This window comes from Triticum urartu, chromosome 5, assembly GCF_003073215.2.
Source record: "Triticum urartu cultivar G1812 chromosome 5, Tu2.1, whole genome shotgun sequence".
In the NCBI taxonomy this organism is placed as follows: Eukaryota; Viridiplantae; Streptophyta; class Magnoliopsida; order Poales; family Poaceae; genus Triticum; species Triticum urartu.
Genome location: NC_053026.1, coordinates 516,073,337 through 516,099,915, shown reverse-complemented (window position 1 = coordinate 516,099,915; position 26,579 = coordinate 516,073,337). Strand labels below are relative to the sequence as shown.

General features: G+C 45.3%; 1 protein-coding gene across 1 annotated transcript; it reads right to left on the bottom strand.

Annotated features, from left to right (window-relative positions):
* Positions 1-18,796: 18,796 nt before the first annotated feature.
* LOC125510249 (thaumatin-like protein 1b) lies at positions 18,797-19,915 on the bottom strand. The gene has a single exon (XM_048675372.1). The coding sequence runs from the start codon at positions 19,778-19,780 to the stop codon at positions 18,929-18,931; it is 852 nt and encodes a 283-aa protein (XP_048531329.1). The 5' UTR covers positions 19,781-19,915; the 3' UTR covers positions 18,797-18,928.
* Between the last annotated feature and the right edge of the window lie 6,664 nt (positions 19,916-26,579).

The window sequence follows — 26,579 nt, the reverse complement described above, 5'->3', positions numbered from 1 at the left end:
AAGACCCAGGAGACTTGGACCCTACGTCAAGAAAGAAAAGAGGAGGCCACGAGGTAGGGGGCGCGCCTGCCTACCCTAGGCGCACCCTCCACCCTAGTGGGCCCCCTGTTGCTCCACCGACGTACTCCTTCCTCCTAAATATACCTACGTACCCCCAAACGATTAGAGACGGAGCCAAAACCCTAATTCCACCGGCGTAACTTTCTATATGCATGAGATCCCATCTTGGGGCCTATTCTGGAGCTCCGCCGGAGGGGGCATCGATCACGGAGGGCTTCTACATCAACACCATACCCCCTCCGATGAACTGTGAGTAGTTTACCTCAGACCTACAGGTCCATAGTTAGTAGCTAGATGGCTTCTTCTCTCTTTTTGGATCTCAATACAACGTTCTCCCCCTCTCTTGTGGAGAACTATTCGATGTAATCTTCTTTTTGCGGTGTGTTTGTTGAGATCGATGAATTGTGGGTTTATGATCAAGTCTATCTATGAACAATATTTGAATCTTCTCTGAATTCTTTTATGTATGATTGGTTATCTTTGCAAGTCTCTTCGAATTATCAGTTTGGTTTGGCCTACTAGATTGATCTTTCTTGCAATGGGAGAAGTGCTTAGCTTTGGGTTCAATCTTGCGGTGTCCTTTCCCAGTGACATTAGGGGCAGCAAGGCACGTATTGTATTGTTGCCATCAAGGATAACAAGATGGGGTTTTCTTCATATTGCATGAGTCTATCCCTCTACATCATGTCATCTTGGTTTAGGCGTTACTCTGTTTTTAACTTAATACTCTAGATGCATGCGGGATCGGTCGATGAGTGGAGTAATAGTAGTAGATGCAGGCAGGAGTCGGTCTACTTGTCTCGGACGTGATGCCTATATACATGATCATACCTAGATATTCTCATAACTTTGCTCAATTCTGTCAATTGCTCAACAGTAATTTGTTCACCCACCGTAGAATACTTATGCTCTCGAGAGAAGCCACTAGTGAAACCTATGGCCCCCGGGTCTATCTTTATCATATTGATCTCCTACTACTTAGTTATTTCCTTTGCTATTTACTTTGCCTTTATTTTACTTTGCATCTTTTATCATAAAATACCAAAAAAAATTATCTTATCATATCTATCAGATCTCACTCTCGTAAGTGGCCTTATAGGGATTGACAACCCCTATTTGCGTTGGTTGCGAGGATTTATTTGTTTTGTGCAGGTATGAGGGACTCGCGCGTAGCCTCCTACTGGATTGATACCTTGGTTCTCAAAAGCTGAGGGAAATAGTTACGCTACTTTGCTGCATCATCCCTTCCTCTTCGGGGAAAACCAACCAGTGCTCAAGAGGTAGCAAGAAGGATTTCTGGCGCTGTTGTCAGGGAGGTCTACGCAAAAGTCAACATAACAAGTACCCATCACATACCCTTATCTCCCGCATTACATTATTTTTCATTTGCCTCTCGTTTTCCTCTCCCCCACTTCACCCTTGCCGATTTATTCGCCCTCTCTCTCTCTCTCTCTCTCTCTTTCTATCTCTACCCTCCCTCTCTTTCTCTATTTGCCCCTTTTTGCCCGCTTGCTTTTTGTTTGCTTGTGTGTTAGTTTGCTTGCTTGTCACGATGGCTCTACCTAAATTTGGTGACCTTCACCTTAAAAGATTAGAAGAGATCGAAAGCAATGTCAGGAGTTTCATGGTCTTGCAATTTGAACATAATAGTTTCTTCAGAAATGAGCTTAAAGAACAGAAAAGTTTTATGAGTTTTATGAATAAAGAACTTTATGATATGTCTAAAGAATTCGATGGTTTAAGATCCCAAATTGCTCATCTTGAGAAATTAACTGCTGAAATTTCGGATAGGCATGCTACCTTAGTTAATAAGATGGCCGCTAAACCGGATTGCTATGAAAACAAAGATGAAGATCTAAAAGTTATTGATGAGTCCCCTATTAAATCTTTGTTTTGCAATATGAATCTTGATAATGATGGGACTGAATATGATCCACCTTTACCTAGAAGGCGTTCCAAGAATTCGGAATTTGTTGATCTTGATGCTAAATTTGATAAAAGTGGGATTGAAGAAATTAAAACCCTAGATGTTGCTAAACCCACTATTATGGATTTCAAGGAATTTAACTATGAAAATTGCTCTTTGATTGATTGTATTTCCTTGTTGCAATCCGTGCTAAATTCTCCTAACGCTTATAGTCAAAATAAAGCGTTTACTAAACATATCGTTGATGCCTTGATGCAATCTTATGAAGAAAAACTTGAATTGGAAGTTTCTATCCCTAGAAAACTTTATGATGAGTGGGAACCAACTATTAAAATTAAAATTAAAGATCATGAATGCTATGATTTATGTGATTTGGGTGCTAGTGTTTCCACGATTCCAAAGACTTTGTGTGATTTGTTAGGTTTTCGTGATTTTGATGATTGCTCTCTAAAGTTGCACCTTGCGGATTCCACTATTAACAAACCTATGGGAAGAATTAATGATGTTCTTATTGTTGCAAATAGGAATTATGTGCCCGTAGATTTTATTGTTCTTGACATAGATTGCAATCCTTCATGTCCTATTATTCTTGGTAGACCTTTCCTTAAAGCGATTGGTGCAATTATTGATATGAAGGAAGGAAATATTAGATTCCAATTTCCACTAAGGAAAGGCATGGAAAAATTTCCTAGAAATAAAATTAAATTACCTTATGAATCTATTATGAGAGCCACTTATGGATTGCCTACCAAATATGGCAATACCTAGATCTATTCTTGCTTGTTATGCCTAGCTATGGGCGTTAAACGATAGCGCTTGTTGGGAGGCAACCCAATTTTATTTTTATTCCTTGGTTTTTGCTCCTGTTTATTAATAAATAATTTATCTAGCCTCTGTTTTGGCTGTGTTTTTTGTGTTTAATTAGTGTTTGTGCCAAGTAGAACCGTTGGGAAGACTTGGGGAAAGTCTTGTTGAACTTGCTGTAAAAAACAGAAACTTTAGCGCTCACGAGAACTGCTGTCATTGTTATTTGGAAAGTGATATTTAGTTAATTCTTTTTTCAGATGATTAATAGATAAATTACTCACGTCCAGAAATTTATTTTAGAATTTTTGGGGCTCCAGATATTGCGCTAGCTACAGATTACTACAGACTGTTCTGTTTTTGACAGATTCTGTTTTTCGTGTGTTGTTTGCTTAGTTTGATGAATCTATGGCTAGTAAAATAGTTTATAAACCATAGAGAAGTTGGAATACAGTAGGTATAACACCAATATAAATAAATAATGAGTTCATTACAGTACCTTGAAGTGGTCTTTTATTTTCTTTCGCTAACGGAGCTCACGAGATTTTCTACTTTAAGTTTTGTGTTGTGAAGTTTTCAAGTTTTGGGTAAAGGTTTGATGGATTATGGAACAAGGAGTGGCAAGAGCCTAAGCTTGGGGATGCCCATGGCACCCCCCAAGATAATCTAAGGACACCTAAATGCCAAAGCTCGGGGATGCCCCGGAAGGCATCCCCTCTTTCGTCTACTTCTATCGGTAACTTTACTTGGAGCTATATTTTTATTCGCCACATGATATGTGTTTTACTTGGAGCGTCCTGTATTATTTGAGTCTTTGCTTTTTATAGTTTACCACAATCATCCTTGCTGCACACACCTTTTGAGAGAGCCATACATGATTTAGAATTTGTTAGAATACTCTATGTGCTTCGCTTATATCTTTTGAGTTATATAATTTTGCTCTAGTACTTCACTTATATATTTTAGAGCACGGTGGTGGATTTGTTTTATAGAAACTATTGATCTCTCATGATTCACTTAGATTATTTTGAGAGTCTTAATAGCATGGTAATTTGCTTAAAATCCTAATATGCTAGGTATTCAAAGTTAGTAAAATTTTCTTAAGAGTGTTTTGAATACTAAGAGAAGTTTGATGCTTGATGATTGTTTTGAGATATGGAGGTAATAATATCAAAGTCGTGCTAGTTGAGTAGTTCTGAAATTGAGAAATACTTGTGTTGAAGTTGCAAGTCCCGTAGCATGCACGTATGGTAAACATTATGCAACAAATTTGAAACATGAGGTGTTATTTGATTGTCTTCCTTATGAGTGGCGGTCGGGGACGAGCGATGGTCTTTTCCTACCAATCTATCCCCCTAGGAGCATGCGCGTAGTACCGAGGTTTTTGATGACTTGTAGATTTTTGCAATAAGTATGTGAGTTCTTTATGACTAATGTTGAGTCCATGGATTATACGCACTCTCACCCTTCCATCCTTGCTAGCCTCTTCGGTACTGTGCATTACCCTTTCTCACATTGAGAGTTGGCGCAAACTTCGCTGGTGCATCCAAACCCCGTGATATTGATACGCTCTTTCACACATAAACCTCCTTATATCTTTCTCAAACAGCCACCATACCTACCTATTATGGCATTTCCATAGCCATTCCGAGATATATATTGCCATGCAACTTTCCATCATCCCGTTCATCATGAAACATTCATTATTGTCATATTGCTTAGCATGATCATGTAGTTGACATAGTATTTGTGGCAAAGCCACCGTTCATAATTCTTTCATACATGTCACTCTTGGTCCATTGCATATCCCGGTACACCGCCGGAGGCATTCATATAGAGTCATCTTTGTTCTAGTATCGAGTTGTAATCATTGAGTTGTAAATAAATAGAAGTGTGATGATCATCATTTTCTAGATCATTGTCCCAAGTGAGGAATTAAAATAAAGGAGAAAGGCCATAAAAAGAGAAAGGCCATAAAAAAAGAGAGAAAAGGCCATAAAAAAGAAAAAAAAGAGAGAAGGCCCAAAAAAATGAGAGAAAAGGAGAGAAGGGACAATGTTACTATCCTTTGCCACACTTGTGCTTCAAAGTAGCACCATAATCTTCATGATAGAGAGTCTCTTGTTTTGTCACTTTCATATACTAGTGGGAATTTTCATTATAGAACTTGCCTTGTATGTTCCAACAATGGGCCTCCTCAAGTGCCCTAGGTCTTCGTGAGCAAGCAAGTTGGATGCACACCCACTAGTTTCTATTGTTGAGCTTTCATACATTTATAGCTATAGTGCATCCATTGCATGGCAATCCCTACTCCTTGCATTAACATCAACCGGTGGGCATCTCCATAGCCCATTGATTAGCCTCGTTGATGTGAGACTTTCTCCTTTTTTGTCCTCTCCACATAACCCCCCTCATTATATTCTATTCCACCCATAGTGCTATGTCCATGGCTCGCACTCATATATTGCGTGAAAGTTTATAGGTTTGAGATTACTAAAGTATGAAACAATTGCTTGGCTTGTCATCGGGGTTGTGCATGATGAGAGCATTCTTGTGTGACGAAAATGAAACATGACTAAACCATATGATTTTGTAGGGATGAACTTTCTTTGGCCATGTTATTTTGAGAAGACATAATTGCTTAGTTAGTATGCTTGAAGTATTATTATTTTTATGTCAATATGAACTTTTGTCTTGAATCTTTCGGATCTGAATATTCATACCACAATTAAGAAGAATTACCTTAAAATTATGCCAAGTAGCACTCCGCATCAAAAATTCTGTTTTTATCATTTACCTACTCGAGGACGAGCAGGAATTAAGCTTCGGGATGCTTGATACGTCTCCAACGTATTTATAATTTTTGATTGCTCCATGCTATATTATCTACTGTTTTGGACATTATTGGGCTTTATTATCCACTTTTATATTATTTTTGGGACTAACCTATTAACCGGAGGCCCAGCCCAGAATTGCAGTTTTTTGCCTGTTTTAGGGTTTCGAAGAAAAGGAATATCAAACTGAGTCCAAACGGAATGAAACCTTCGGGAACGTGATTTTCTCAACGAACAAGACCCGGGAGACTTGGACCCTACGTCAAGAAAGAAAAGAGGAGGCCACGAGGTAGGGGGCGCGCCTACCCCCCACGCGCGCCCTCCACCCTCGTGGGCCCCCTGTTGCTCCACCGACGTACTCCTTCCTCCTATATATACCTACATACCCCCAAACGATCAGATACGGAGCGAAAACCCTAATTCCACTGCCGTAACTTTATGTATCCATGAGATCCCATCTTGGGGCCTGTTCCGGAGCTCCGCCGGAGGGGGCATCGATCACGGAGGGCTTCTACATCAACACCATAGCCCCTCCGATGAAGTGTGAGTAGTTTACCTCAGACCTACGGGTCCATAGTTACTAGCTAGATGGCTTCTTCTCTCTTTTTGGATCTCAATACAATGTTCTCCCCCTCTCTTGTGGAGAACTATTCGATGTAATCTTCTTTTTGGGTGTGTTTGTTGAGACCGATGAATTGTGGGTTTATGATCAAGTCTATCTACGAATAATATTTGAATCTTCTCTGAATTCTTTTATGTATGATTGGTTATCTTTGCAAGTCTCTTCGAATTATCAGTTTGGTTTGGCCTACTAGATTGATCTTTCTTGCAATGGGAGAAGTGCTTAGCTTTGGGTTCAATCTTGCGGTGTCCTTTCCTAGTGACAGTAGGGGCAGCAAGGCACGTATTGTATTGTTGCCATCGAGGATAACAAGATGGGGTTTTCTTCATATTGCATGAGTCTATCCCTCTACATCATGTCATATTGCTTAAGGCGTTACTCTGTTTTTAACTTAATACTCTAGATGCATGCTGGATAGCGGTCGATGAGTGGAGTAATAGTAGTAGATGCAGGCAGGAGTCGGTCTACTTGTCTCGGACGTGATGCCTATATACATGATAATACCTAGATATTCTCATAACTATGCTAAATTCTGTTAATTGCTCAACAGTATATGGTACTGCTTTCCTTTGATCGATCTCGTACTAGTTCTTGGGATATTGGAATTTCTCAAAACTATCGCCCTTGACTATAGGAGCAGGTGTGGCTTTACTCGCATGCATATTATACTTTTTAAGAACCTTTTCTAAATATGCTTTTTGCGATAGTGCTAAGACTCCATTGTTCCTATCTTGGTGAATTTCTATGCCCAAAACATATGATGCTTCACCAAGATCTGTTATGTCAAAATTTGAGGATAAGTATTTCTTCGTTTCTTGTAGTAGACTAACATCACTACTAGCAAGCAGGATATCATCCACATACAAGATTAGGAAAATATATTTCCCATTTTTAAACTTTGCATAAATGCAATTATCCTCAATATTTTATTTAAATTCAAAACTTTTAATCGTTTGATTAAACTTTAGATACCACTGCCGAGAGGCTTGTCTTAATCCATAAATGGATTTCTTTAGGTGGCATCCCATATTTTCCTTGCCTTCCATGATAAAACCCTTGGGTTGTTTCATGTAGACCTTTTCTTTTAAATCACCATTCAGAAATGTCGTCTTAACATCCATTTGATGTAACTCTAAATCAAAATGAGCAACTAATGCCATTATGATTCTAAAGGAATCCTTACATGAGACTGGAGAAAATGTCTCATTGTAATCTATCCCTTCTCTTTGTGTAAATCCTTTTGCCACGAGTCGTGCTTTATAATTTTCTATATTCCCTTTAGAGTCATACTTAATTTTGTAGACCCATTTACAACCTACTGTTTTGGCTCCTTTAGGAATTTCCTCTAAGTCCCAAACATCTTTGGAACTCATCGATTTCATCTCGTCTTCCATTGCCTTCATCCACTTCGATGAATGGGGGCTTCTCATGGCTTCTTCATATGAGGTGGGATCTTTTTCCATATGAACCATTTTTGTGTTATAAACTTTAAAGTCAGTAGAAATAGCTGACTTTCTTGGTCTTGTAGACCTTCTAAGGGCCTCAGTTTCTGGCACATTCTGTGCCTCAACTTCTGGAACTTCTTCTAAAATTTGCTGTTGCACCTCCCTTTCATGCTCAACAACGGGTTCAGTCGGCTCCTGACGGACAGGTTCCGGGTCTACCCCCATAGTTGTCATGGGTGGAGTTGCAACTGGTAGTGAGAAAAATGGCTCCTGAATCATCGGATTAGGTGCATGCACCCTCTTGTCCTCCAGATCAATTTTCCGAGCTACCAAGCTCCCCCTCATCATTTCGTCCTCTAAGAAGACTGCATGTCTCGTTTCTACAAACTTTGTATATCTGTCTGGGCAGTAGAAACTAAAACCCTTTGATCTGTCTGGCTAGCCAATGAAGTGGCAAATTACTGTTTTGGGATCTAACTTTGCAATGTTTGGATTAAACATTTTGGCCTCAGCAGGGCACCCCCACACCCTGAAGTGTTGTAGGGAGGGCACCCTTCCTGTCCATAGCTCGTACGGTGTTTTGGGCACCGACTTGCTTGGTACTCTATTGAGAATGTGAATGGCGGTTTTAAGCGCCTCCATCCATAATCCCAATGGCAAGTTGGAATAACTCATCATGCTGCGCACCATATCCATAAGTGTACGATTGTGCCTTTCAGTTACTCCATTTTGCTGAGGCTCGCTTGGCATTGAATACTAGGCTACTATGCCAGTCTCCTGCAAGAACTTAGCAAAAGGTCCAGGGACTTGGCCATATGGAGTGTACCGACCGTAGTATTCTCCCCCACGATCGGACCTTACTATCTTTATTCTTTTATCATGCTGATTTTCAACTTCAGCTTTGAATATTTTAAATTTATCCAACGCTTCAGATCTTTCTTTGATTGGATAAATATAACCATAGCAAGAGTAATCATCTGTGAATGTTATGAATGAGTCATAGCCATCCACACTTTTCACCGGAAATGGTCCACAAATGTGAGTGTGGATGATTTCTAGTGCGCTTGTGCTATGGATAGAACCTTTTTTGATTTGTTTTATATACTTTCCTTTAATGCAATCTACGCATTGTTCTAAGTCTGAGAATTCTAACGGAGGAAGAATTTCACTTTTCACTAATCTTTCTATTCCCCCCTTCGAAATATGGCCCAAGCGACAGTGCCATAATTTCGATGAGTCGAATGTTCTCTTTCTTTTCTTTTGTTCTTTATTCGACGCGGAAACATGTTCTTTCACATTGCATACAGAATGCACTTTTTCACTAAGTCATAACAAATAAAGCTCATCTTGTAGTAAAGCATCACCCACATAAGCATTATTATACCATATGGCACACTTGCCATGTCCAAAATAACACTCATAATTTTCTTTGTCCAAACATGAAACGCTAATTAAGTTTCCATTACATGAAGGAACATAAAGAACATCTCTAAGTAGAAGCTTGAATCCATCAGCTAACTCCAAGGAGATGTCGCCGACAGCTTCAACTTCCGCTTGAATTCCATTTGCTACCTCAATGCCTCTTTCTCTTCTTAGCGTAGTCCGGGTCGAATGGAATCCCTGTAAATAATTTGCAACATGAACAGTTGCTCCTGAATCAATCCACCAAGTAGATTTCAAAAACTATGTGTACAAGGATTCATTAACTAAGGAAACAATGTTGTTACCTTGCTTTGCCATTAAGGACTTCAGCAAAACAGGGCAGTCTTTCTTGTAATGCCCGGTCTGCTTACAGTGGAGACAAGTGTCTTTGTCCACTGGGAAAGGCTGTTGCTGACGCTGATGCTGATAGGGAGCTTTTCCTTGTGGATTTGAAGGAGAACTTTTGTTGATTTGATTGTAATTCTTTTTCTTGTGACCCTTCACATAGTTGAGTGTACCACCATGTGAGGCTTTGAGTCTGTCCTCTTTTTGGACACACATTGCTATTGTCTTTTCAATGTCCCATGTTCCATGTAACGCCCTCGATGCGGCTATATCTCCCACGTGTCGAAGCACGACTTAGAGGCATAACCGCATTGAAAGCAATGTCGCAAGTGAGGTAATCTTCGCAAACAACCCATGTAATACATAAGGGAAAGAGATACATAGTTGGCTTACAATCGCCACTTCACACAATTACAAGAATAAAGCATTACATCAACCAGATACAATCAAGGTCCGACTATGGAACCAAAATAAAAGAAGACTACCCCAAAAGCTACACAGATCCCCGATCATCCCAACTGGGCTCCACTACTGATCGACTAGAACGAAACAACACAAAGGACAAGATCTTCATCGAGCTCCTCCTTGAGCTTGGTTGCGTCACCTGCACGGTATCACCGGCACCTGCAAGCTGGTTTTTGAAGTATCTGTGAGTCACGGGGACTTAGCAATCTCACACCCTCACGATCAAGACTATTTAAGCTTATAGGTAGGGTAAAAGGTATGAGGTGGAGCTGCAGCAAGCGACTAGCATATATGGTGGCTAACATACGCAAATGAGAGCGAGAAGAGAAGGCAATGCACGGTCGAGAAACTATGATCAAGAAGTGATCCTAGAACAATCTACGTCAAGCATAACTCCAACACCGTGTTCACTTCCCGGACCTCGCCGAGAAGAGACCATCACGGTAACACACACGGTTGATGTATTTTAATTAAGGTCAACTTCAGGTTTTCTACAACCGGACATTAACAAATTCCCATCTGCCCATAACCGCGGGCACGGCTTTCGAAAGTTCAAATCCCTGCAGGGGTGTCCCAACTTAGCCCATCACAAGCTCTCACGGTCAACGAAGGATATTCCTTCTAGCGGGAAGACCCGGTCAGGCTCGGAATCCCGGTTACAAGACATCCTCGACAATGGTAAAACAAGTCCAACAAGACCACCCGCTGTGCTGACAAATCCCGATAGGAGCTGCACATATCTCGTTCTCAGGGCACACCGGATAAGCTAAGCATACGGGAGCCAACGTAACCCAAGTTGCCAAGGGACGGCCCCGCACGGTGCTCTGGGTTGGACCAACACTTAGAGAAGCACTGGCCCAGGGGGGTTAAAAATAAAGATGACCCTTGGGCTGGCCGACCCAAGGGAAAGAAAAAGGCTAGGTGGCGAATGGTAAAACCAAGGTTGGGCCTTGTTGGAGGAGTTTTATTCAAGGAGAACTGTCAAGGGGTTCCCATTATAACCCAACCGCGTAAGGAACGCAAAATCCGGGAACATAACACCGATATGATGGAAACTAGGGCGGCAAGAGTGGAACAAAACACCAGGCATAAGGCCGAGCCTTCCACCCTTTACCAAGTATATAGGTGCATTAATTAAATAAGAGATATTGTGATATCCCAACAAAATATCCATGTTCCAACATGGAACAAGCTCCAATCTTCACCTGCAACTAACAACGCTATAAGAGGGGCTGAGCAAAGCGGTAACATAGCCAAACAACGGTTTGCTAGGACAAGGTGGGTTAGAGGCTTGGTTCATCAATATAGGAGGCATGATAAGCAAGTGGTAGGTATTGTAGCATAGGCATAGCAAAAGAGCGAGCAACTAGCAAGCAAAGATAGAAGTGATTTCGAGGGTATGGTCATCTTGCCTGAAATCCCGTAAGGAAGAAGAACGAGTCCATGAAGAAGACAAACGGACGTAGACGAACGAGTCCTCACAAACACGACGTTACTGGATTACCGAGAAGAAGCAACACTGGAAAGAAGCAAGCAACATAGTAAACAACCATCACATAACATGGCATGATGCACAACCAAGTATGATGCATGTCCGGTTTAATGAAGCATGGCATGGCAAAGTGCAACAAACAACACTACAAATTAAGTGGAGCTCAATATGCAACGAGTTGCATATTGCCGGACACCACATTTGGTTATTTAGTTCAATCTCGTTTATGTACCCAACAATATTAAATGTTCTTAGCATGGCACAAGGTGAAGCAAAGTAAAACTACCTATCTAGTCAAGTTTAAATGAGGCCGGAAGCAACGAACAACAAATCCGGTAAATCCCCATATGCATATATTAGGGTTTGGTACTGATCTTCCCTAAACACAATTTTAGGGTTGTTAAACATGCAAAGTAAAGCCACCATGTTAAACTAGGCAAAATTCTACCCCATTTACATATAAAGTTTATTTGAAACCGAGCTACGGTTATTTAGTTATGAATTAAAGCATTTTAACATGGCATAGGAGCAAATTTAAACAAATAGCATTTTAAACATTTTAAACATGGATGAAAGTAGAATATTATGAAACTAGATGAAATTCTAGTCATATTTCATATTTAAAGTTTTAACATGCGATGCTTAGTTTGTGAGATATTAAATGTATGAACATGAGGGTCTTTTCTACAAAACTGCAATTCTGTGGATAAATAGGAAAAACCTCCAGAACTGAAAAAACATAACGGGCCGAATCAGAGGCCGGCCCAACAGTGCACAGGGTCTGGGCGACTGCTCACCATGGGCTTCGGCCCGTTGGTGAAGGAGGCTGGTTGGGGAGGAAATTGCTGGGCCGGTCACTGCCACGCTTTGACACGGACGGGCGCACGCGCGCGGTCAACTGGCGCGACCGGATCAAGCACTGCTCGATGTAGAGGCAGAAACAGAGGCATCGGTGGCGGCTTGGTTTGGAGCAGGGATGGCGAGGACGACCTGCTGGTGCTGTTCACTGGCGAGGGCGGAGCAAGGCGGCGGCATGGGTGACGAGATGGAGGTTGGGGACGGCTCGGTCAACGCCCTCGAGCACGAGCAGATGAGGCAGCACCCAACAGGGTCACGAGCGGCGATGCTTCTAGGCAGTGCGGCCAGGGAGCGATGGAGATGGCGGGCCGCGGTGGATCCCCTGGGGACGGATCCGGTCCGGCAACTGCGGCCAAGGGGCGACGAGATGGAGGCCATGGCGACTCGACGATGGCGCTGAAGCTTTGAGGCGTAAGAACTCCCTGTACAAGCAGACAGAGAGAGGGGGATGTGAGGAAGAGTGAGAAGAATGGAAGGAGGGAGAAGAGAAGATATGGCGCGAGGCTCATCTGGGACTAGGGGTGTCGGCGACCAGCGGGCAAGGCGGCGGAGCAGCAGCTGCAGAAGACGGCGGCGGTTGTTCATGGTGGCGGCGGTGGTGGTTCTGTTTGGTTCCTGCAGGGAAAAGAAAAGGAGAGAGGCGGCATGAGCGAGAGCTATGGGAGGGTACAGAGAACAAGAGGAAAGGAGGAAGGCATGGCCTGATTCGCTGCTCTGGCGAGGTTGCCGCAGGGCCAGAGGAGCTGAGGAGGCCGGTGCCTTACGGGCAGTGCGGGGACGAGGAGGCGCGTCCTCGGGCGGCTGCGGAGAGAGCACAGGCAGAGGAGCTTGGGAGCGACGACCAGGGTCTCGGGCGGACGATGGTGGTTGGCTGTTGCGATTAGGCGGCGCGGAAAAACAGGGAGGTGGTCGGAGGCTGATTGGAGAGGTGGATCTGGGATGATCCCCATGGAGATGCTGCTGGCGGCGGCGGAGTGAGGGAAAAGAGGGAGGATTTGGTGGATGGGACAGCTCTCCTCAAAATTAGGGTTGGACTAGTTATTTATAGCATATGGGTGTTTGGCTAGGGGCTAATCTGGATCCTTCGATCGAAATCGAGCGGTTGGGAAAAATAGGCTAGGGAGCCTAAATAAGAAAACAGTGATATTTTGTAGATGTTTGGGGATGATCCGGATCCAACGGTGACGACTGTCCGGGTCGGGTCCGGGACAACTTTCGGACGCGCGCGAGGAGGGCCGCGGGCTGACGAGAGAGGTTAGATTGGGTCTGGCGGATTGTGAAGAGCGGGTTGGTCTGAAAGAAGAGGGGAGAGATGCAGCCCGGCACGGTTTCCGGAGACCAAAAACGTCCGACGTTAGACCGGCTATACTGCCGCTATATTTATCCGTTGGGGCATCAAACGATCTCCGAATGCGATGAAACTTGATAGGCGGTCTATCTACACTATAATAAGACCACAGGTCAACTCTCATCCCATTCCGAGAACATTTTCTGGCCACTTATAAAATACTATTTCGGACATGCCGCGGGCGCGTGCAAGTGTGGTTGGGCTCAGAACGGACAACGGACGGAACTGGGGGAACCCGGACGGATGCAGGTTTTGAAAACATGATGATGCAATACACATGATGTCATGATGAAATGCAACACGCAAGCAAATGACATGGCAACAACATCGAATAACTGGAAGACACCTGGCACATCGGTCTCGGGGCGTTACATTCCAGGTGATATATTGTAGTTCACAACAAAAGCTTCAAACTCCTTTAGCAGTGAAGCCATGACCAGGTGGACCAGGAGCTTTGGTTTGATCTCCAGATCCTCATCCATGGGCTTTAGCTTTGCTGCCATATTGCTCATCCTGAGGATGTGCTCTCTTATTCCATGACCACCACCTGTGTAGCGTTCTGTCACAAGTTGCTCTAACACCTGGGTGGCATATATCTTTGAAGAACCAGTGAACTGGCTCTTTATCTTTGAAAGCAACTCCCCTGCGGAAGTGCACTCTGCAATGGAGCCCACAATGGTGCTCTCAATTGTATTCTTTATAAAGGCCATGCACTTTTTGTTTGCATTGACCCTTTTTTGGTTTTCTATGATGTAGGACATCTTAAAAGGAGCATAACCCCCCCTCTTTTTAGCCCACGCAGCATCATCATGAGTGGCCTCTCTTACTGACTCTGTAGGTCTGACCGGCTGTGATTCATCCAGAACCCAGTCCAGATCAGGACAGACAAATGCTAGTTCAACTTTCTTCCTCCACTCAGTGTGATTGTCACCTCTGAGTGTCGGAACATCTTTTAGGCAACTCATCAAGTGAAAGCCTCCTGAAATCACAATTTCTGTGACATCAATATAACAATCATATGCATTAATCTAACGTTGGTCAAATTAAACATATAATTGTCTATGCAATTAAATCTATATTACCGTTGGGCAAAAATTAGAAATAAATGCACCTTTAAATTTCAATAATAAAACATGATCATGTTATTAACAACGTTGGTCATAAAAATAACATGATCCTATTCATTTTAATAATCACTTTAACATGCTCTTAAAAACTTAATTCTATCAAAATTTTTGTTAAAGAGCACTATTAATTATTTACGCAGCGGAAAAACATGAATAAAAATTCATGAACCTTTTACTATTTTACAGAAACTTTTCTTTGACCGAATAAGAAATCATGAACTTTTCTAATTTCCTTTGCAAAAATTCATGAACATTTCTATTCTTTTCAGAAACTTTTCTATTTTCTGAACAATCAAAAAAAGAGAAAATAGCTGCAGCAGAGCCTGGCGCGCGTTGCTGCGGCCTCGGCCCAGAACGAGGCCGCGGCCTCGTCCAGCGCGCGCGGCTGCTGTTGGCTTGGGCCTAGTCGGGTCCCCTTTCGGCCCAGCGGCCTGCCTGCGCGCCACGTTGCACGAACCGACCTAGATTCGGCCTGGGCCGCCGGCCTGCGCCCAGTCTTCTTTTTCTTTCAGCCCAGCCGGCCTGTCCCTGCACTAGGGTTTGCATCCTAGCCATCCCTTTGATCGGACGGTTGCCCGCGCCTGTCACAAGAACAAAAACGCCGGCGCCGCGCGGTTCGCCCAAACCCTAGCCTCATTCTGTTTCTCTTTTGTCTCTCTTCGTTCTCTCTCTCGATGGACGGCCACCACCACCACCGCAATCAAATTAGAAATAAATGCACCTTTAAATTTCAATAATAAAACATGATCAGGTTATTAACAACGTTGGTCATAAAAATAACATAATCCTATTCATTTTAATAATCACTTTAACATGCTCTTAAAAACTTAATTCTATCAAATTTTTTGTTAAAGAGCACTATTAATTATTTACGCAGCGGAAAAACATGAATAAAAATTCATGAACCTTTTACTATTTTACAGAAACTTTTCTTTGACCGAATAAGAAATCATGAACGTTTCTAATTTCCTTTGCAAAAATTCATGAACATTTCTATTCTTTTCAGAAACTTTTCTATTTTCTGAACAATCAAAAAAAGAGAAAATAGCTGCAGCAGAGCCCGACGCGCGTTGCTGCGGCCTCGGCCCAGCACGAGGCTGCAGCCTCGTCCAGCGCGCGCGGCTGCTGGTGGCCTGGGCCCACTCGGGTCCCCCTTTCGGCCCAGCGGCCTGCCCTGCACGCCACGTTGCGCGAACCGACTTGGATTCAGCCTGGGCCGCCGGCCTGAGCCCAGCATGCTTTTGCTTTCGGCCCAGCCGGCCTGTCCCTGCGCTAGGGTTTGCATCCTAGCCATCCCTTTGATCGGACGGTCGCCCGCACCTGTCGCCAGAACAAAAACGCCGGCGCCGCGTGGTTCGCCCAAACCCTAGCCTCATTCCATTTCTCTTTCGTCACTCTTCGCTCGCTCTCTCTCTCTCGACAGACGGCCACCACCACCGCCACAATCAAATTAGAAATAAATGCACCTTTAAATTTCAACAATAAAACATGATCATGTTATTAACAAAGTTGGTCATAAAAATAACATAACCATATTCATTTTAATAATCACTTTAACATGCTCTTAAAAACTTAATTCTGTCGAAACTTTTGTTAAAGAGCACTATTAATTATTTACGCAGCGGAAAAACATGAATAAAAATTCATGAAATTTTTACTATTTTACAGAAACTTTTCTTTAACCGAATAAGAAATCATGAACTTTTCTAATTTCCTTTGCAAAAATTCATGAACATTTCTATTCTTTTTAGAAACTTTTCTATTTTCTGAACAATCAAAAAAAGAGAAAATAACTGCAGCAGAGCCCGGCACGCGTTGCTGCAGCCTCGGCCCAGCACGACGATGCGACCTCGTCCAACGCGCGCGGCTGCTGGTGGCCTGGGCCCAGTCGGGTCCCCCTTTCGACCCAGCGGCCTGCCCTGCGCGCCACATTGCGCGAACCGACCTGGATTCGGCCTGGGCCGCCGGCCTGAGCCCAGTCTGCTTTTGCTTTCGGCCCAGCCGGCCTGTCCCTGCGCTAGGGTTTGCATCCTAGCCATCCCTTTGATCGGACGGTCGCCCGCGCCTGTCGCCAGAACAAAAACACCGGTGCCGCGCGGTTCGCCCAAACCCTAGCCTCATTCTGTTTCTCTTTCGTCTCTCTTCGCTCTCTCTCTCGACGGCGGAAGCACGGGGATGCGCCCCGGCCGTCCGGTCTGGCCGCCGGCTGCGGCGGCAGAAGCCACCGCGCCGCGCGCGTCTCTGTTTCCTTCCCCCTTCTCGAGCTCCGCCCGCTTCTCGCGGCGTTCTGCCAGGCCGGTCGGCAGCGACGGCGTTGACGGCCACAGCGGCGCGCTGCGCCGCCCTTTCCTTTTCTGCTCTTTTCCCCATTCCCTCTCCTCCCTCTTCTAGCAACACCGAGAGAGAGAGGTGCGAACCTCATATGCGGCGGCGCCGCCCCCGCCCCCCTTGCCGGCGCGCGCGAGCTCCCGAAGGAGAGTGCGTCGCCGTCAAGCGGCTCGGTGGTGGTGCCCTTTGCCCCTTTCCGGGTAGTGTTCTTCGTCCCGGATCCTCGGCATGGCGATGCGATTCGGGATCGAGAGGAACGGTGCGGCCTTGCGGCGACACAACTTTTCTTTGCCCTCTTTTTTCTGTTGGGTTTAGGGTTCTTTGGGAGGGGATTATATTTGCGGGATTGGAACTCCCGTTTCTTTTTCCTACCAAAAATCCTAAACCGATCTGGCTGATACCATTGTTAACTCCATGGATCGGCTAGGTTTAGGGTTTCGTGGTGGATTACTGTGGTATTACCTTCTCCTTGTCCAGATGAGGAACTCCCGTGCCAAAGCCGGCCATGGTGAAGTAGTGGCCGGTGATGGCAGAGAGTGGATGGCGGCGGTGGTGAAGCTTCCCGTGAGCGCCGCGCTAACCCTAAATCGGAAGGGATTGTCGGTGGGGTTTGTGGCAACGATCAACCTCCTGAGTCGTGCCTCGGCCCTCACCTTTGTTTATATAGCGCGGGTCATAGGGGCCCACCAACCATGGTTTGATTGGGCGCCCCTAATCAGGGCGCGAGTCAGGGGCCCGTTCAACCCGTTGGATTCGAACGGGAGAAAGATCAAGCTAAAGAGACAAGCCCCGGACCAACATCATTGCTACAGCAATAAACAGAGTCAAACTGTGATTATGTAGTTACAGTCAAGAAAAGAGCGAGTTGGCATGCCCCAGGCCATGGTCCTGGTAGCCTGGAGCCTGGCTATGCCCCTGGTTAGGATCACAAGCTAATGACATCATCAGTAATTATTCATGCCATCATTTTCCGAGTGCGGCACCATTTTATAGGATGTTGAGGCAAAAATAGCCCTGACAACTCCGGTTAACCTAATATTTTTTTACCCAAGCATGTGTAATAGCCCCTTAACTTTCCTCACATTGATGAAAAGATAATCTTTCCGTGTAATTTTGGCGGGCTAAAACCGCATGAACTTTCACACTCGGACATCCTAGCACCGCCGCCATTGCGAGGCCGCACTGCCGTTGTCAAAGATGGTCGCCGCCGGCAAGCCCCAACCTCTGTTGCCCGCTTCCTCGTCTCCACCGCTACAAATCTGACCTTCTAGACACGTCCAAGACGACTGATGCGTCCTCCTGTTACCTCCCTTGCGGCACGACGCTCCGACCGTCGCCACTCGGCATCGTCGATTTTAACCCCGACATTGCCACCAACACTATTCAACGTGGTTTGCGGCGGGCGTCCGAGCGCCCGCACCCGCACGACGGGATATGGCCGAAGGTGAGCACATGTTCGTCGGCAGCACCCCTATACCACGCGCGCTTGTCGCTGTTATTTTGTCGTTGGGTCACTGACAAGTGGGCCACGATGATCAGATTATGAGATAGGGGCTAAAATTGATTTACGAAAAATAAGTTTACAGGAACTGTGAAATGTAGTTGTATTTCTCCTAAATTATACGATCATCCCAAAATGACTTTTATGAAAAGTTTTTGACAGGAGCTATTGGTGTTGCTCTAAGGAAATGAATCTCCGTTGTACGCATTCTTGCACCAAAGAAGAAAAAATTGCATATTTATACTTCCTTTTTCTACTTTGTATACTTTTTTCTCAATGAAGAAAATAAACTTCGTGTGATAGAGTAATTTTTACTGTATAGTTAATGAACGAATTGGGTGTGCCATTAATCAGGTGACGGGACAGAAGGTGATGTGGTAGCTGGCGGCGCCGGCGCAGGTGAAGGTGGAGCTGGCGTCGTCGTAGGCGTAGCTGTAGGCGGCCGGGCAGGCGGCCTTGAATACCCGCGAGTAGTTCGTGGGCCCGCACTTCGCCGGCGTGCCGTAGTCGCCAGTGCAGCAGTAGCGCGCGCTGCCGTAGGCGTTGCACGCGCTCTTGCACGCCACCACCTCGCCGGAGCCGGACACCACGCGCAGGTCCGACGGGCAGACCGCGTTCACGTCGCCCGCGCACGCCGCGGCGCGGCAGGCACCGCCGTCCCCATTGTTGTCGGGCGCGATGGAGAGGGGCAGGTTGAAGCCGTCGACGAGGCTGACGTCGTAGAAGTCCTGGCCTCCTCCGCCCGGGGCGGCGAGGGTGATCTCAGCGAGCGTGACGGGCGGGGCGGGCCCGCGGCCGGCGCAGGCGACATCGCCGGTGCCACAGTCGGCGGTGGCGCAGGCGAGGCGGCCCGTGGAGGCGTCGACGGCGCAGCCGGTGCGCGCCCAGAAGTTGCCGGACCAGGCGCCGGAGGACGGGGCAGCGACGGCGTCCGTGGCGCCGGAGGCGAGGTAGAAGCCGGTGCGGGCGAGCCGCGGCGATGTGGCGCCGTTGAGAGCGCCCACCCACACCGGGTGCGCGCACGCGTTGTGGAAGATGAACGACCTCGCCGCAGCCGCCTCCGGCCGACCGTTGGTGGCGACGCCGAGGAGAAGGACGATGACCAGGTGGAGAGGAAAGAGTTTGGTCAGCTGCCTGCACATGCTGCAGGTGGAAGAAGCTCCATGGCTGCCTTTATCGCCGGCGGCGACCATGGGCATCATCAGTCAGTTGGAGACGAGAAGGCCGGTCACAGGAAGCAGCCAAGAAAGGATGAATGGAGAAACACCTCGATCGATTGATCGATCCATCCATCTATCTCGTCAAATTTATAGTAGTGCGTGCCGACCTACAAGAAGCAAGTAGGGGCGTACATGTCATGCACGCACGAGACTATCTATGAACCACATGAGTAGGTAGGTAGGTAGATAGACGGGATAGGTGATAGGTGGTGCCTGCGTGGAGGAGAAAAACCGGATTGCATTTTTGTGTGGAATTAATTTTTTTGAACACAGCACAGACACAAGCATACACTCATCAGTATAAACGCACACACGCACACTCTACCCTTATGAGCACCTCCGAAAAACTGAGCCGGTATATCATCTTGAAATTTACGAAGTCGCCGTAGGCATCCAGGAATAAATGCGAGCACCAGAATTTGAACCTTGGTGGGCTGGAAATACCATAGTCCATCTAACCATTCAACCACAGGTTGGTTCGCTCCGTGGAATTTATTTATTTACTTCTTTTGCGAGTGTTATTTATTTATACTTTTAGTGGCTCACGTACATACGCTTGTCGCTTGGCATGGACTAGCTGCATCCATATGTTCATCATATAGCTTTGAGATGGTTTCGTATCCTATAATAATTTTTTCGTTTGTTCTTTGCTATTATTGCTTTTGGAGTGACTCTTTGTTGCATGTTGAGAGATAGTTATATGATCCAACTATGTTATTATTGTTGAGAGAACTTGCACTAGTGAAAGTATGAACTCTAGGCCTTGTTTCAACGCATTACAATACCGATTTCGCTCACTTTTATCATTAGTTAACTTGCTGTTTTTATATTGTCAGATTACAAAAACCTATATCTACCATTCATATTGCACTTGTATCACCATCTCTTCGCCGAACTAGTGCACCTATACAATTTACCATTGTATTGAGTGTGTTGGGGACACAAGAGACTCTTTGTTATTTGGTTGCAGAGTTGTTTGAGAGAGAACGTCTTCATCCTACGCCTGCCACGGATTGATAAATCTTAGGTCATCCACTTGAGGGAAATTTGCTTCTGTCATACAAACCTCTACACTTGAAGGCCCAACAACGTCTATAAGAAGATTGTGTAGTAGACATCAATACCACCGGAGCCGCCCCCAACGCTACCGGAGCCGTGCTGCCTCATCAACGCCATCGGAGCCGCCCCCAACGCCACCGGAGCCACCCTCGACGCCCCTGCCTCCCTCGCCACAACTGCATCCCTCGCCGTCACCGGAGACGCCCCTGCCTCCCTCGCCACCACTGCCTCCCTCGCCACCACCGGAGCCATCCTCTGTAAGCCCCCACCCTCCTCCCTCTCTCATGCATAACACAAACATTGGACAGAGGACTAGCTAGCTAGGTTAACTAGTTTAATTAGGTTAATTATCTAGGTTAGTGCAAAATTTTAGTTAGGGCTTTGACAGAGAACTAGTTAGATTAACTAGTTTAAATAGGTTAATTATCTAGGTTAGTGCAAAATTTATTTAGGGCTTTGACAGAGAACTAGCTAGGTTAACTAGTTTAATTAGGTTAATTATCTAGGTAAACTAGGTTAACTAACTAGGTTAACTGGCTAGGTTAATTAGGTTCGTTGGGTTAACAAGCTAGCTTAACTAGGTTGGCTAGGTTAGAGCAAAAATTTATTTTAGAGCATTAGGTCAGAAGGGTTGGAGAAATGGAGTTCCTTTGCAATTTAATTGCGTTCTATCCTAGGCAGAGATGGGTTAGAGAAAATAATGTGTGTGTGTGTGTGTGTGTGTGAGGAATAGCTAGACCAGAATTTGGGTTCTGTCCTAGGCAGAGAAGTGTTTAGTGAGGTCATTTTGCAAAGGTTTTTGATTTTTGAAAAGACCACTATTTCCAAGGAAAAGAATTTAGGCAAGTTTTATTTTAAAGATGATCCCTTCCTAGACTTTTATTGTAGATTATATCTTTTCATTTAAGTGTTCATGTTATATCTTTTCATAGAAGTGGTTCGATTGTGCCCAAGTGGCCTTTTGTTGTTTCTAGGGAATGAAGCCGAGTGGCCTATGTTTTGCCGGAATGTTGATTCATTTCCTTTCCGGCAAATTTTAGGTGCTTGATTTGTCCACTTTTTAGCAAAGGTCATGCCGAAATTTTTCGTAAATTTTGGCATGACTTGTGCTACAAACTAGGACATATCGAGTGCCCGGGATTTGCTGCACTAGGAAGGAATCAACGTTCCTGCAAAACATAAGCCTTTTATGTCATTATTCAATTTATTAGGTCTAGAATTAAGTGACTAGATTTAATCCTAGGAAACATGGCTAGCAATGATGAAGGACAGGGTTATGGTGATTGCGACGACGTCTACCTGGCGGCAGACGGATTTTCGAACCTTGCCGCCGATCAACGGTTGTTGTTGCTAGGCCCACCTATCACATTGGAGACTGAGACCGACATCGAGACCGGCGCTGAGATTGAGACCGGCGCCGAGACCGGCACCGAGACTGGCGGAGCCGGTATAGAACCGAAACCAAAGAGGCTTCAAAAGAGGAAGGGGCTTCAAAAGAGGAACATAGGGTGCCACCACCTCGGAAGACGTGGTTACGCTGGGAAGAGGTCCATATGGGCCAAGGAGGACACGAAATGCAAAAGTCTGGGCATCCCAGACCCCTTGGCAGAGTTCACCGTCCCGCGGGAGCATGATGTCCTCAGGGCCCGGTACCATTGGGACCCAGTCAATAAGGTTTTCGAGACGGACCCGGTCACGACGGAGTTCATGAGACTGCTGGTAATTTTAGTTTCGGATCAATTCGACTACACGTTTAGTCATATTTGTAAGGGATAATTATATTTATGCCCCTAGTTGTGTCCCACTCGTCTGTTTTACCCCTAATTCCCAAAAGTCACCGGTTCTGTCCAAATCACTTTGCTCCTTTATGCTTTTGCCCTTTGACCGTTTGACCGTCAGTTTGAAAACTTCATAACTAATTCATACTAAATCAAAAAAATTCAAATAAGATACCAAAATGTTCAGAAAAACATCACCTATATGTCAGTGTCATTTGCATCCATGAAAAAAGTGTTGGAAAGTGCCCATCCGAGTTTTAGCTCTTATGCTACCACCATGAATTGTAAAATCTTAAAAAGTTCAAAAAATTCAAAAATAATTTCATGGCAAAGAATGACAAATGTTTTAAGTGTCTTCCAAGTTTCATCAGGGAATAACGTTCGTGGGTGCCGCGGCAAAAAAAACAATCAGCACTCCAAAATAGATTTTTTTGCCACGACTTCCACGAATGTCGTTCCCTAATGAAACTTGGCAAGCACTTAGAACACTTGTCGTTCTTTGCCACCATATTTTTTTGAATTTTTTTAGAGTTACTATTCATGGTGGTATCAAAAGAGCTAAAACTCGGATGTGCACTTTCCAACACTTTTTTCATGAATGCAAATGACACTGACATATAGGTGATGTTTTTCTGAACATTTTGGTATCTTATTTGCATTTTTTTGATTTTGTATGAATTAGTTATGAAGTTTTCAAACTGACGGTCAAATGGTCAAAGGGCAAAAGCATAAGAGGATCAAAGTGACTTGGACAGAACTGGTGACTTTTGGGAATTAGGGGTAAAACAGACGAGTGGGACACAACTAGGGGCATAAATCTAATTATCCCTATTTGTAAACGATCCTTGTTCCTTTTGCAGAGAGAGAGCAACACAGTATTGCGGCCGAAAGCGACTCGCCGTCTGAGGCGTTGGCGTGGCCCAAGTGGGACACCCCATTCAACCGGGCCTTGAACATATTGAAACGACTCCCAGTGGACACTCGGCCATCGTATGGACACGTGCACGGTGTTGGAGATGGCACCACGTGGAAGAAGTACTACCGTGAGACCACGGAGGAGAGAAAGGAAAGACAGAGGTTAATTGAAGAAAAATTGACAAGAAGGTTGAGATTGCGGTTGAGAAGAAATCAGCTGAGACAGTCGCAACAGCGGTAGCTACCGCAAAACAGGCGATTGCAGATTCATGTGGTGTCTTGGTTCCGATCGTCGTCAGTTGGAGCAGGCAAAATCCAAATAAAAATGCAGTGGACTTTCCCCTTGCCGACTTCTTCGGGAGTAGCTCGACTAGCATTGCACCAGCACCTGCTCCAGCACCTGATCATGCATCGGCTCTCGTACCAGCTCCTGCACCGGCTCCCGCACCTGCTCATAACAACACGTCCTCCATCTTGAATGTGCTCGGCAGTGCTTCGTCTCTGGCTGAGCTTGACGCCCTCACGGTACCTGTCACACCGGCCCTTTTCAATAAATATATAATCTCCTGTTTCCGTTGCCTTTCAGATGACTCATGTCGCAGACATGTCTTTGTAGGCCGACGTAACCTCGTGCACCATTTTGTACACAATCAGCGACCAGAAGGTGGACGTGGGAAAGGCGACGATAATGAAGCCGAAGGAACAATTATTCCACAGCCGGCCGATCCCCCCTGACGTCTTCAAGGTTTCCGTGGCCAGTGTCAAACCGGGCCACGAGAATTTGGCTCCTCCGGTACTAGGGGGGATGACGATGAGACCCCGCGGTGGCTTGACGATTGCAAGGGGTGGTCCTGTTGTGGCCAAAGAGTCTGCTTCGTCTGGAGGCGGCCAGGAGCACACCCACGACCATGCAGCCTCAGCAAGGTATGAACATCAACACCCCACCTACCCAATTAGCGTCGCCTGTCATGCTGGGTGATAGCAGACTGGGTGAGGAAGAGGCTCCATTAGTCACGGGTGACGTCACCATAGATGAGGATGAGGATGACAATGACACTCAACAATATCTCAATACTGGCGCCTACGATGACGGAGGATTGATGGCTCAGCAGTATGAGTACTCAGCGTTTGAGCGTCATGAGTCGGTGCCTGAATTGCCGCCTCCGGAGGCTGAACATATTATAGACGACCTTCCACCAAAGAAGCATATGAAGAGAGCAAGGAAAGGCAACAATAAAGCTGCTGCTATGATCCAGCCGCCTCCGCAGCCTCGAGTTCAAGACCATATACCTGTCCCCGGTGCGGCGAAATACCATATCCCGGTGAACCAATCCTACCTAAGGCATCGGTAGAGGCCATACATGACAATCTAAGGAGACTTCATGATGATGTGCTGCGGAGAGAGAAAAGTCTCATCGCCTCGGAAAATCTAGGATACCCACTCTACGTGGTTAACATGTCGCGGCAAAGGTTGTACGTCGACACATTCCCCGCGGAGAAGTTCTTCCTTCGATTCGATTACATCTTCGACATGTCTCACTTGAAGAAGTTGGATTTTATGTTTGTCCGCCTTTATGCCTTGTACATGAACTACATCATCAAGATTGAGAAGATACCTTATATCTGTGTCGCTGATCCATACTTCATGCACGAGGGCTTCTTGGTAGTCTGCGCAAAGCACCGTGAATAGGCGAGGGATTACATCATCGATTTCATGGTCGCCAATAAGGACAAGGAGACGATTCTCGTGCCTTATCATCCCCTGTAAGTCACCCGCGCGGATATCTTTCCTTCGGTTTCAATCATTCATTTGCATGGTGGAGGCTAATTAATTTGAGGTGTACTTATTTTGTGGAGCGGCGGGCGCGCGGTCCTCATCATCCTTTACCCCCGATACTCCCATTATCTTTACTTGGACTCATCGAAGAACATGAACAAAAAGGATTACACCCACATCAAGTCTGTTCTTGACAATGCTATCTTTTTCTACGGCGTACGAGGTGGAGAGATCAAGACCAAGAAGGAAAGTAAAGGCAGGCCCGCCTTTGGCCATAAGACCGACTTCTGCTGCATCCAGCAACCGAGTGATACTCTTAGTGATGGATTCTATGTCCTACACCACATGCTGGAGTACATACGGGATCAACAGAACCTTTGCATGTCACCTACATCCGGCGATGCACATATTCTGCAATGGGCAAAGAACATAGGAGATATCCTAGATCATCGACTTCGAGTTGAGTTCTATCACATCCAGGGTGAACTTGCCCAAGTCATCATGAAGGAGGACCTCGAAAAAACAGGGACATTCTACGAGGAAGGGCAAATGTCGCGGGAAGACGTCCGAACACGTGTAGCCGCTCAGTGTCTCGACCTGAAGCCTTTCACTAAGCTCGGGGACTATCTCCCTGACTTGGATGGCTGGCACTACATGTTGGAGTGATTGTCGATATATGACAATGTGTCCATTTAGTCCATACTTTCTGAATGAAGAAACTTTGAGTTATGCACGACAAAACTTTATTTGTGATGTAATTAAACCGTCCACCTCAACTAGCGAAGATCACTCTAGTTAGGGCATTTTGGTATGATGAACTTTGTTATTTACGCTTATGATATGTTGCTTCTATTTTGCCAAGTCTTTCTCTTTCTGTTGCTCAACTATATATGTTGCATATCATTGACTCATGTGATGATGCAGGTGCATAGATCATCGATGACGAAGAAGTGCTACACTAGGAGTATACGACGAGTGGCCGGAGTGTCAGTCCCAGGTGTACCGGTTTCCGGTTTCTGAGAGACAGCCAGTAGTTAGTTTAGGTTCACGCTAGTGCGAGAGAGGGATACGAACCGACGCCTTAAGAAGTACTACATTATGTATGATGAGACATGTCATGTAACTTGTATAGCTATATCGTGATTATGATGTGATGACATGATTTGTGTTGGATGATATGATGAGACTATTATGTGTATGATAAGACGAGCATATTGCATGTTTATGATATGATTATAATACTGTTAAAACA